At 36.3% G+C, this 13,059-nt stretch overlaps 1 protein-coding gene and 1 long non-coding RNA gene across 3 annotated transcripts; both read right to left on the reverse strand.

The window, feature by feature from the left end:
- Window positions 1–2,761: 2,761 nt before the first annotated feature.
- LOC145737006 (uncharacterized) lies at window positions 2,762–4,672 on the reverse strand. The gene is made up of 3 exons (XR_014180178.1): window positions 4,490–4,672; window positions 3,570–3,690; window positions 2,762–3,360 (listed from the first exon to the last, which is right to left on the reverse strand). It is a non-coding gene; the product is annotated as an uncharacterized LOC145737006 (long non-coding RNA).
- Window positions 4,673–8,188: 3,516 nt separating this feature from the next.
- On the reverse strand, window positions 8,189–12,007 carry LOC145737047 (uncharacterized). 2 transcript variants are annotated; one of them, XR_014180201.1, is made up of 3 exons: window positions 11,541–12,007; window positions 9,250–11,486; window positions 8,189–9,171 (listed from the first exon to the last, which is right to left on the reverse strand). XR_014180201.1 is itself a non-coding variant. In XM_081991637.1 (2 exons), exon 2 carries the CDS (start codon window positions 10,153–10,155, stop codon window positions 9,565–9,567), a length of 591 nt encoding a protein of 196 aa, XP_081847763.1. In that variant the 5' UTR covers window positions 10,156–11,486; window positions 11,541–12,007; the 3' UTR covers window positions 8,189–9,564. The 2 variants fall into 2 exon arrangements, 1 of the variants encoding a protein (XP_081847763.1); XM_081991637.1 differs by having other exon boundaries at window positions 8,189–11,486.
- Between the last annotated feature and the right edge of the window lie 1,052 nt (window positions 12,008–13,059).

Consider the following 13,059-nt stretch of genomic DNA (forward strand, 5'->3'; position numbering starts at 1 on the left):
TCATTGTGATTGTGTATTTTTTATTAGAAAAGGCATTCTTTTCTGTTTTCCTTCAGAATGTTTCACTGGGCCCCTTGATAGTTGCAAAGTGTAGGTGGGTGGCATTTTCAAAACTCTCTTCCCGAAACATACACACACAACACACACACACACATTATCTAGGTACCTATCTAGTATCGCAGTAGTTACATCGAAATATTGTAAAATTGACATAAAAAATAAAACATTTCGCTTTGTTTACTATTAATTCGCCAACAATGGCGGCCGATGACGTCAAAATTCTATCGCGCTCGGAACGCACGTAATAGACAAGCAAGGCAAATGATGACGTAACCGCGACGGGAAAAAAATGGACCATATCATAGAAAACAAAAAATATCCCCACATGAGTTGATTGATAACACCGTTTGGCCGATCTCGAACTAAGTGACAGCTACTGTCATTTTGACAGCTGGAATGGATTCCCCGTCCCCAAATTAGTCGAAAATGAGTACCATCAACCCTAGTGAAATCGGACTTGTTTTGACGTTATTAGCTGTCAAAGTGACAGAATAACAATAATGCATCTCAAGTGCGTTTTTTATCAAAACAAATCGAGTGAAGGGTGGTTTTTGGCTAATTTTGGGGCGCCCAATCCATTGGTGAAATCACTTCTTTGATATCTCCACAAATCGCCAGTGTCTCGAATTGAGTGACAGCTACTGTCATTTTGACAGATGGAATGGATTCCCCGTCCCCAAATTAGTGAAATCGGACTGGTTTTGACGTTATTAGCTGTCAAAGTGACAGATTAACAATAATGCATCTCAAACGCGTTTTTTATCAAAACAAAACGAGTGAAGGGTGGTTTTTGGCTAATTTTGGGGCGCCCAATCCATTGGTGAAATCACTTTTTTGATATCTCCACAAATCGCCAGTGTCTCGAATTGAGTGACAGTTACTGTCATTTTGACAGCTGGAATGGATTCGCCGTCCCCAAATTAGTTGAAAATGAGTACCATCAAGCCTAGTGAAATCGGACTGGGTTTGACGTTATTAGCTGTCAAAGTGACCGGAACAAAACGTGTGTGAACTCGCGCCAGGATACAAAATTAAAAATAAGCGAGCGTCTTGGAAAACGGAGGTGCGAACGACAATTTGCGACGTTGCCAAGTCTCATCATATCACCCATGTTTTGAAGCAGTCTATGTTATGTTTTGAAATGTGATTAATAAAAATAAGTAGTTTTCACCAATATCATCGAATAATCTAATATAGAAGTGTGCAGCTATAAAAGGAATATGTTGATTTAAAATGGTAGGAGCGGGTATGGCAACGCCGCGCTAATTAGTAATTTCTTGTCTTGTTTACGTTTTGTGGTATCCGTATATTGCGAAAAAATCGTAGCTCTTTTATTTAAATTCGCAGGAAATTCGTTCCAACGCCATTCGAAAAAGCATAAAAAATACTACAAAATGGGTTAAAAATGGCCTCTGTAGCTCCTCCCGTTACCGAGATATTGAATTTCAAAAAGTACCTAAAAAACCTCTCTAATACCCCCCCATTCTTTCAATTTTTTTGAAAATTGAAAAATTTTAAAGTGCTTTTTTTGTGCTTATTTCACCTAATTTAAGGTTCTTTTGTATAAATATGCCCTTTGCTGTGCATTGGAACCCTTATGGAACAAAAAAAAAAATTGAAAATTTTGACAAAAAATGGCATTTTTCGAATTTCTGAAAGGTTCAAAGTGGTTATTTCCCTTAATTTGAGGTCCTTTGGTATAAATATATCCTTTGCTGTGCATTAGAACCCTTATGGAGCAAAATAAAAATTTGCCAAAATTGCACTTTTGACAAAAATTGAATTTTCAGACTTTTTGAAAAATCGTAGCTCTTTTATTTAAATTCGCAGAAAATTCGTTCCAACGCCATTCGAAAAAGCATAAAAAATACTACAAAATGGGTTAAGAATGGCCTCTGTAGCTCCTCCCGTTACCGAGATATTGAATTTCAAAAAGTACCTAAAAAACCTCTCTAATACCCCCCCATTCTTTCAATTTTTTTGAAAAGTGAAAAATTTTAAAGTGCTTTTTTTGTGCTTATTTCACCTAATTTAATGTTCTTTTGTATAAATATGCCCTTTGCTGTGCATTGGAACCCTTATAGAGCAAAATAAAAATTTGCCAAAATTGCACTTTTGACAAAAATTGAATTTTCAGACTTTTTGAAAAAACCTTGCTCTTTTATTTAAATTCGCAGAAAATTCGTTCCAACGCCATTCGAAAAAGCATAAAAAATACTACAAAATGGGTTAAAAATGGCCTCTGTAGCTCCTCCCGTTACCGAGATATTGAATTTCAAAAAGTACCTAAAAAACCTCTCTAATACCCCCCCATTCTTTCAATTTTTTTGAAAATTGAAAAATTTTAAAGTGCTTTTTTTGTGCTTATTTCACCTAATTTAAGGTTCTTTTGTATAAATATGCCCTTTGCTGTGCATTGGAACCCCCACATAGCAAATTGATATTCGTAGGATGTACTATGGATATGCATTTTGGAATAAGGATATCAGTGGCGCATATTCATGGGATCTGCGTCAATATTCCAAGAATGTCCAAAGGATATGCAAAGGATATTAGTATGGCGCGAAGATGGATGTGCTACGGTTATGCGTAAGCGCATATCTTATGTTAAAATGCGTATATGCATGCACGTTCATAGGATATGCGTCTATGTTCGAACTATATTCAAGGGATATTCGGAAAATATGAGTAAAAGCATCAAATATACTCTATCGTATATTTAGGAATATACTTATATCAAATTTTATGATAAAGGGTTTCGGAATTTGCGATCAGATCATTATAAGATCACTGATCTAAGCGCTCGCAATAATCAATAAAAAGGGATAATTTGGATTTGTGATCTTATTTTGATCAGATCGCAAATTCCGAAAACATTTAATGTTACACACATTTTATTACCTACTAAATATTGTGGGTGCTATATACAGGTTGTTCTGTAATTCGATCGACAAAGGTATATAGCAGTTGTTAATATAAAATATAATAGTATAAAATTATAATAAAAATAAGTAATTTCTTCAAAACAAAAACAAATTGCATTATCTATAGTTGAAACGGAACTTTTTTTCCTTAATGACTTTCTAAGACACTGCTATACTTTTTTCGGTCGAGTCACGGAACACCCTCATTATTATAGAAATTATGAAAACTAAGCTCATTTGAATTTTATTTGAGGTAATTCATTTGAAAACGATTAAAAGAAAACAAAAACTATCGTATATAAATCTATATAAATGATTTATCTCTTTGCGAAACCAAAACAATTAAAATTAAGAAATTTGGTTGTCGTCATTCGTCCTGAAAAAAAAAAAAGAACATGTTAAAAATTATATCACAGTAAAATCATTATAAGAACTGTATATAATAGATTCAAAGTGACCGGAGTTGATAAACAGGCGGTATAGAAATTTCAATATTATCTATTTTGAAATCAATGGTAAAAAGAAAGTAAAGTATTGCAAATCAATGCTATGGACTCAGTTATGGAGAAAACTTCTTTTACTTACCGTTGCTCCTTCTTCTTTTTATTTTCAACTCGTTCCTTTGCTTTTACAAGCCATTTTTTTATATGTATAATGATTTCATCATCACAAGCGTCTTTCGTTCTTACATTTACTCTAACAGCATCTGTAAAAAAATTTAAACATGTATTGAAAAGAATTTATCATTCGAAGTATGTATTTGTAAAAATATTTTTTTTATTTACAAAAAAATAATAACATAAATTTATTAAAAAACTCACCAAATATAACAGTAAATAACAGTAATTATTGTTTGTGACTTTTAAATGAATTACCTTTTTATTAGTTTTAAGTAAAGTTCGAGAATCTTTTGGAAAATCACAATGAGGAAAATGCTTTCGGACAACACCATTCAGCAATTTATTTAATACTACATAAGGAACTTTATTATCTATAGCCCATCTCTGAAAATCTATCAAGACTAAATGTTTCGATAGATGCTCCTTAAACTTATGTTTCTCACATGTTTCATCTCTTTCTTTACTCTGATTAACTACATCCAGAATTTCAAAATGTCTTTGAGGTTTACTCGGGGTTTTAAATGTTTCAATAAAAGATGAACAATCTGAGCTATGATCTAGAAATTCTGAGACAGATGAGTTCGTAGATTTATTAATATTTTTACCAGGAATAAAAGGAGGAGCTACTGGATTATTAGTAACATTGACATCATTATTTATGTATGATAAGTCACTGCAGGATGCCAGTAAATCCATTTCAGTTTGGTTTGCAATGGCCCTCTGAAAAGATCGTTTACTAGTTCCACATCTTATGGCTGTTTTAACAGGTGAAGACATATTTACACAATAAATAATGATGCAAAGTTCAAATGCCAACAAAAAATATTCAAACTAGGAAAATAGGTATTTTCAAACTAAAAAGTTGAAAAACATTATTTTACATACCTTTTCCAATCGTTGTTTCACACAGTTCACAACCGAAAAAACTGAAAGTCCACAAAAAAACTGTAAAAGTATACCGCCAAGTCGCAGAAAATCGCCAATGAAACAAAATGGAGTATTGGAGTACAGACGGAGGAGAACACACGTTTTCGACGGTTCTCGCCGCACGACGGCGGTTTGAAGGCCAAAGACAGACGTTTGACCAATCAAAACGCTTGCCTACTGTTTCTATGCCAGCGCAGCGAGCCACGACGGTTACCGAGCGCACCAATTCGCTAAACGCTAAACGGCCGAACAGTGCACAGTAACCTTTATTATTTCTAAAGCTGAGAACCCAGAAATATTAATTATGTACTTACATTTATTTATATTCAAAACGACTTGTTCCTAATAATTCACACAACATTGACATGGAATGATAATATACGTTGTTAAAATCTCATTTCTAAAATTATTGCATATATATGTATTTAAATTTAAAAGCTTTTTTTATAGTCTTTCAATTTATAGTTTGAACTCGAAAATTAACATGGTATCTTACAGTTAAGCTTCAGATATTTAATATCCATTGGAGAATGTACTGTCTATATATTAAAATATATCCGGCGCCGAATATGCGTTTTGGGATATACTGTGGCTATACGTGTTATTCTAAGGTATGTATATGCGATTTAGAATATACTAAGTACATTCGAAGAATATCAAGTGCCTCATATTCGTTTCAAAATATTCTAAGAATATACTATAGATGTGAATGTCCGTTTTATGCTATGTGGGCCCTTATAGAGCAAAATAAAAAAATTGAAAATTTCGACAAAAAATGGCATTTTTCGAATTTTTTTTGGACGCTAGAACGCGTCAAAATTCTTTTACCCTAAAATCACATATTTTGGGACACACCTTGCTTTGACCCTAAATAACTCTCTTATTTGACAAGTTACGTCAAAATGTCATAGAAAACAAAAGATAGAGCAGATTTCAAGCTTTCTAAAAATGTCCCCCCTTGAGCTGATTGATAACACCGTTTGGACGCTAGAACGCGTCAAAATTCTTTCACCCTAAAATCACATATTTTGGGACACACCTTGCTTTGACCCTAAATAACTCTCTTATTTGACAAGTTACGTCAAAATATCATAGAAAACAAACGATAGAGCAGATTTCAAGCTTTCTAAAAATGTCCCCCCATCAGCTGATTGATAACACCGTTTGGACGCTAGAAGGCGTCAAATTTCCTTTACCATAATATCACATATTATATTGTAAATATTTTTCAGTCAGATTTCATGTCTCTTAATCCGGCCGAGTTCCTGGCAAAGAAATTTTACACAATTAACACAGTCAGTTAAAATGTTAAATTTTAGATCTAACTCTGTTAGTTTTTGAGATATCAAAAAACCGACTGCACCAGAGTCTTTTCCGGGACATTTTAACATAAAATGACACCGAGACGTCAACTGTAACTTGACAAATAAAAAAGTGGTATTTTTTGACAGTTCGAGGCCGCCATTTTGAATTTTGTGTCAAAATATTGACTTGCACCTCATTTTAAAGCAAATTTCACGTCACAAGTAAGTAAGCCTCGTTTATTATAAAAATAAAGTAAGTAAGGTACCTATAAAGCGGCGGATGATATCTGGGGGTAATAAGGTATATTACCCGCAGATGAGATGGGCCAATACTGCAGTAATTGCCGTCGTGTGCATGAATGTAGGGGGAGGGCGAGTCTAGTTCAGCCCCGTAAAGGGTGACACGCAAGGTGCTCTTTAAGTTGCGAGAGAACCCTTCTCTTTTTAGAGACATGAATAAATACTTTTTTTTCAAAATCGGTCCGTTTAGGTATTACTGCAACAAACAATACACTAGGTTCACATCTGCTCGTGGAAGATGTGGCAACATAGGGCACAGTCTCAACTGACAGTCGGCGGCTAAACATTTTGAGGTTAGGAATTTTAAAAAATTTAAAAACAGCAAAAACTACAAACAGAAGAAATAAAAAGTTAATTTAGGGTTGTTTAAGTTTATTAATTAGTGTTGCAACACTTGGTGGTAAACAAACCAATCAAACTTTGGCTTGGGAACAACCACATTCAATTTTAATTATCTGGAAAGAGCACTGGAGCACTGGAGGTGCATTCAAAGGAGTCCTCATTAACAGCCCAATCCATAAAATTTGCAAGAAACGAAAGGCAGGCAATGTGTGTCCAATCCTGGAGACTATTAGGAAGTTGTTGCAGTTTGGTGATGATGTAGCAGTGTTTTAACTTACAACAGAATTGTTGCTGTTTTAACAACTTGCTTTTGTGATTTAAATTGCTTATTTAGGTATTTGCTTTTGTAAATTTACTCAGCAGCATTAAATACATATCAATTTTGTTTTGTTGTGTGATTTATTATACCAAAGAGCAGGTAGGTAAATTATCAAATTTTATGAAGAAAACTAGACTTTTGATAAAAAATAAACTCTTCTTAAAAATTTTATTTGTATATTTCATAATGAATACAATTAAAATAGTAATTTAACCTACTACCTATCTGATGTAAAATACTGTATTTAACAGTAGCACCATCTGTTTCTAGCCTTATAGGTAGTCAGAGAAGTATAGGCAAGGGGGGCTAATTCTGTAAAATAATGGCATTTGATCAAATTTACATATTAAGTAACATAGTTAGGTACCTATGTCCTATATCTTTCTAATGTTACCTGAAATATTTCAACACTCTGCATATGGATTTTGACAACACCATTATAACCATTGCTTCAAACACCTTTCGTTGTTCAGTCACCAGGAGTCTTTTACAGCAGCCGTTGATAATGGGACCCTTTCAAAGCATGATAAGCAAACTCCAGAAAGGTACCTACCTGAAACATAAGCTATTTAGTATTAGCAGCTCATTAAAAGGTAGGGGCCTTCCTTTTTGATAATATTAGGTAAATCACCTTGTCAGCATCCATGTTTCTTTGATTGAGAAACAACCACTGGCTTGAATAAACTTGGTTCTTGGGACTAAGTAAATAGGTACCTATATGCATGGGCTGTTTCATTGTGATTGTGTGTTTTTTATTAGAAAAGGCATTCTTTTCTGTTTTCCTTCAGAATGTTTCACTGGGCCCCTTGATAGTTGCAAAGTGTAGGTGGGTGGCATTTTCAAAACTCTCTTCCCGAAACATACACACACACACACACACATTATCTAGGTACTTATCTAGTATCGCAGTAGTTACATCGAAATACTTTACGTTAAAATATTGTAAAATTGACATAAAAAATAAAACATTTCGCTTTGTTTACTATCAATTTGCCAACAATGGCGGCCGATGACGTCAAAATTCTATCGCGTTCGGAACGCATGTAATAGACAAGAAAGGCAAATGATGACGTAACCGCGACGGGAAAAAAATGGACCATATCATAGAAAACAAAAAATATCCCCACATGAGTTGATTGATAACACCGTTTGGCCGATCTCGAACTAAGTGACAGCTACTGTCATTTTGACAGCTGGAATGGATTCCCCGTCCCCAAATTAGTCGAAAATGAGTACCATCAACCCTAGTGAAATCGGACTGGTTTTGACGTTATTAGCTGTCAAAGTGACAGAATAACAATAATGCATCTCAAGTGCGTTTTTTATCAAAACAAATCGAGTGAAGGGTGGTTTTTGGCTAATTTTGGGGCGCCCAATCCATTGGTGAAATCACTTCTTTGATATCTCCACAAATCGCCAGTGTCTCGAATTGAGTGACAGTTACTGTCATTTTGACAGCTGGAATGGATTCGCCGTCCCCAAATTAGTTGAAAATGAGTACCATCAAGCCTAGTGAAATCGGACTGGGTTTGACGTTATTAGCTGTCAAAGTGACCGGAACAAAACGTGTGTGAACTCGCGCCAGGATACAAAATTAAAAATAAGCGAGCGTCTTGGAAAACGGAGGTGCGAACGACAATTTGCGACGTTGCCAAGTCTCATCATATCACCCATGTTTTGAAGCAGTCTATGTTATGTTTTGAAATGTGATTAATAAAAATAAGTAGTTTTCACCAATATCATCGAATAATCTAATATAGAAGTGTGCAGCTATAAAAGGAATATGTTGATTTAAAATGATAGGAGCGGGTATGGCAACGCCGCGCTAATTAGTAATTTCTTGTCTTGTTTACGTTTTGTGGTATCCGTATATTGCGAAAAAATCGTAGCTCTTTTATTTAAATTCACAGGAAATTCGTTCCAACGCCATTCGAAAAAGCATAAAAAATACTACAAAATGAGTTAAAAATGGCCTCTGTAGCTCCTCCCGTTACCGAGATATTGAATTTCAAAAAGTACCTAAAAAACCTCTCTAATACCCCCCCATTCTTTCAATTTTTTTGAAAAGTGAAAAATTTTACAGTGCTTTTTTTGTGCTTATTTCACCTAATTTAAGGTTCTTTTGTATAAATATGCCCTTTGCTGTGCATTGGAACCCTTATAGAGCAAAATAAAAATTTGCCAAAATTGCACTTTTGACAAAAGTTTAATTTTTCGACTTTTTGAAAAATCGTAGCTCTTTTATTTAAATTCACAGGAAATTCGTTCCAGTGCCATTCGAAAAAGCATAAAAAATACTACAAAATGAGTTAAAAGTGGCCTCTGTAGCTCCTCCCGTTACCGAGATATTGAATTTCAAAAAGTACCTAAAAAACCTCTCTAATACCCCCCCATTCTATCAATTTTTTTGAAAAGTGAAAAATTTTAAAGTGCTTTTTTTGTGCTTAAAAAACCTCTCTAATACGGTTTTAACATAGTACAAAAATATGTTGAGCGTTGCAACTGTCACTTTTTTGGAAAAACATCAAATATTTCGAAAACGGCTAGAGATAGGCATAGGGCATTCTATACAAAAGTTGGTCAGAATTTTGTGAGGAATCCAAATATGTAATAATATATAGGGTGTTCTATTTAAAATAAGAAAGTTGTGATCGACTTCCGGTATAAGCGGAATGCGGCATCTTGAAAATATTTTAGTTGGATTGGGCATGCCCACATCAGTATCCTACCAAATTTTCAAAACTCTCCTATTTATACTTTTTCCAATATCAATCGAGGTCTTTCGTCGTGGGACACCCTGTATTGTCACTGGGCATTATCTCGTGTAACAGTGTGGTTTCTGGTGACGCGTTCTTGTTTCTTTTGCGTTTTTTGGCAACTTGAAACTCAGTTTCGTCGGGTAACGTCTCATTTCCACCAGCTGTTTGAGAAACCACTGTTCCTTTCGCGGTTTTACTTTGGCTAAGCAATGTTTTAAAGAAACTTCTATACGGGGAATTGTCCTCAGTCTTGTCTGTGGGATCCACAGTCTCATAATACTCTTCTGGCGTCGTACACACTGCGCTTTCCTCTATTTGTTGCTCCGGAGTCTTTTGGGTAGCCAGATTTTTCCTGCACGGGTCATCGTCCTGACTTGACACTTCGCGACAAACCGATTCCGGATCCTTTGACATAGCGTTCCGTTGTGATGGGGTCAGGCAGTCGCCTCCAGGGGTAGCCCCATTCCCTGAAGGTCCTTTTTCCGAGGCTGATTCTTGTCTTTCCATCATAGTTTGGGTCTTTTGGGGCAAGACCCATGCCCTGCAGGAGTGTAGGTACTCCCTCTGGCAGAGCTCCGCTGGACCACTACTTAATTTCATGGCCTACCAGAGAGAGGAGGGTTTCTACATCCCAGTGGTCCCCTGGCCCACTGGTGTGCTGGGAGAAAGAAGAAAAGTGACACCCACGGACCTCGGCAAACCTAATACCCGCAGAGTCGGAAAGATGCAGGATTGCCTCGCGGCTTGAGGAAAGGAGAGGGTAAAAGGGAAGGCCACACTGTGGGTGTCAGTGTGTAACCTGGCTAGGGAAGACCGCGGGTCGCCACCCCTGTCTCCCAGACGGGAGTCCCTACGGCTTTGAGCTGTCCTTAGCTTCGGTCTCTCCTTCCGGCCCGTAAAGCCCGAAAAGGGAGACCTACTATGCCCTCCCACCACGACAAGGTCTCACAGCTCCTTGGGAGGGAACCTAACCTAACCTAACCTAACCTAACCTAACCTAACCCAAACCTAACCCAAACCTAACCCAAACCTAACCCAAACCTAACCCAAACCTAACCCAAACCTAACCCAAACCTAACCCAAACCTAACCCAAACCTAACCCAAACCTAACCCAAACCTAACACAAACCTAACCCAAACCCAACCCAAACCGCGTGGCCAGAATGCGATGATGGACGGAAGGACACGATGGTTGCCCGGCGCGCGCGCTGACAGTAATAACCAAGGTTAGAGCCAGCGAACGACAATTTGCGACGTTGCCAAGTCGACATGCACAACAGTCACGTGACCTCTGTGTCTGACAGGAAATAAAAATTAATTCAATATAATTTAACCTAACCTAACCTCACCTAACCTAAAAAATTAGGGTGAAAGCAGCGGGTGTCTAAAAATGTGCGATTTTATGGTGAAGCAAATTTGACGTCCTCTAGCGGCCAAACGGTATGACCACCGCCTTCTTTACAGGAAAGCCTAGAATGTAACTTTTAATGGCGGCGTTATCGGATTTTTTTTTTGTACACAAACCTATGGAGATGCAGTAGAAAATATGTTTTATTTTTTTTTATTTTTTTTTTTTTTCGTGTAGTTGATTAGAAGTTGTGAGTGAAAAATCAAAGAACGCTTCATTCCTGATCCAGATATGTATAGATATGGCTTTTTATATCCAATAAAGTCCAGCCAAAGCAAGTTTGGTTAGAACCCTTTGTCTTGGAAAGTACAACAAACTAATGTAAAAACTGCTCAATCAAAGAAAATTTGGAAATCCTTGAATCTAGGTAAGCAAAACTGGTAAATGGGTTTTATATTATTACCAAGACCTTTCTTTTAAAATGTAAATGTGCCAATAGAACTTCTAAAAGCTGTCCTGTTTCTTCAGAGTAAACCTTTGTTGCTCTCAAAATGCAGGCGGCCTCAAAATGTAACTCACATACCTATGTATGTAAGAGGCAATAAGTTTACTGAATGAGAAAGCATATTGTACTTACCACTGAGTATTGTGTTGGAGTAAAATCATTCCACTTTAAAGCTTTCAACCACTGTTGGGTTCGAGCAGGGTCTTTTGGAAAGTAAAAGATTGACACTTTTGGGCCTTTCACCAAATTGCTTTTAGAAATTTGGCAAACAACCAGTGGACGGCATATTGTAGAGGCAATAGAATTTAAGTTAAAAAACCAACCACAAATTATAGAACAATGAAGGAACAATAACAATAGTGATAACACAATAAAATAAACACAAACTACACTTTCACTAGAACAATAAACATATAAGCAACAATTACTTTGGCAAGTAATCCCAAGTCTTGACTTTAAACCTTAAAAATTAATTTAATCATCCAAAAATTCAATTTCCACAATACAAACAAATGCAAACTGTCAATCCCATATTTCGGCCATATTGGAATTTTTGGCATGCACCTTCTTGGCTTTCTTGTACAGAGGGCGGTGGTATGACCAATCAACTCATGCTGGGATATTTTTGGAAACTTTGTAATCTGCACTCTTTTGTTTTTTATGACATTTTGACGTATCTTGTCAAAAAGGGAGTAATTTAGGGTGTAAGCAGCGGGTGTCTAAAAATTAGTGCATTCAATTTTTGTCAAAAGTGTAATTTTGACTAATTTTTATTTTGCTCTATAAGGGTTCCAATGCACAGCAAAGGGCATATTTATACAAAAGAATCTTAAATTAGGTGAAATAAATACAAACAACGCGCTTTAAAATAATTTTTTATTTTTAACAAAGCAAGGTGTGTCAAAAAATATGTAATTTTATGGTGAAGGAACTTTGACGCCCTCTAGTTGCCATACCAATGATTAAATATTGACACTATTGACAGTGACTGAGTGACAACTGACAAGTCAAATTGGTGACGACATCCGACTTGTTGTTCTCTTAAAATGATAAATAAATAGTAAAAATTCCGTAAAAACTGTGAAAAAAATAGGCGATAAACATGGTTTTAGCAGATTTAGGACGTAAAATTACGTCCGCTTTACACGGACTAAGCAAAGCCACAATCATAAACGAAGAGGTAAGCCCCAAACAGGACCAGCTGTTGTTTTAGGTTAGAAACCCTTTAAACTAAATAAACCCCCTTTTAGGTTCTCAATGGCATGCTTAAAGAAATATGCGCTGCCCTACTGGAGGCCGACGTCAACATCAAAATGGTCAAAGCGCTACGGGAAAACGTTAGGGCTGTTATTGATTTTGACGAAATGGCTGGGGGCCTCAATAAAAGGCGTATGATTCAAAGCGCCGTATTTAAGGAACTAGTGAAGGTAATCCCCAACCCCTCAAAGTAGTTGTAAGTCAGTCACGTGAAGTGTAATTCCAGCTGGTTGATCCTGGAGTAAAGCCATATCAACCAGTCAAAGGCAAACCAAACATTATAATGTTTGTGGGGTTGCAAGGGTCAGGTAAAACCACCACATGTACCAAACTGGCTTATTATTATCAAAAGAAGAACTGGAAGTCTTGCTTGGTGTGCGCTGACACTTTTCGG

This window comes from Ips typographus, linkage group LG13 (genome assembly GCF_016097725.1).
Source record: "Ips typographus isolate SLU linkage group LG13, UJ_Ityp_2.0, whole genome shotgun sequence".
In the NCBI taxonomy this organism is placed as follows: Eukaryota; Metazoa; Arthropoda; class Insecta; order Coleoptera; family Curculionidae; genus Ips; species Ips typographus.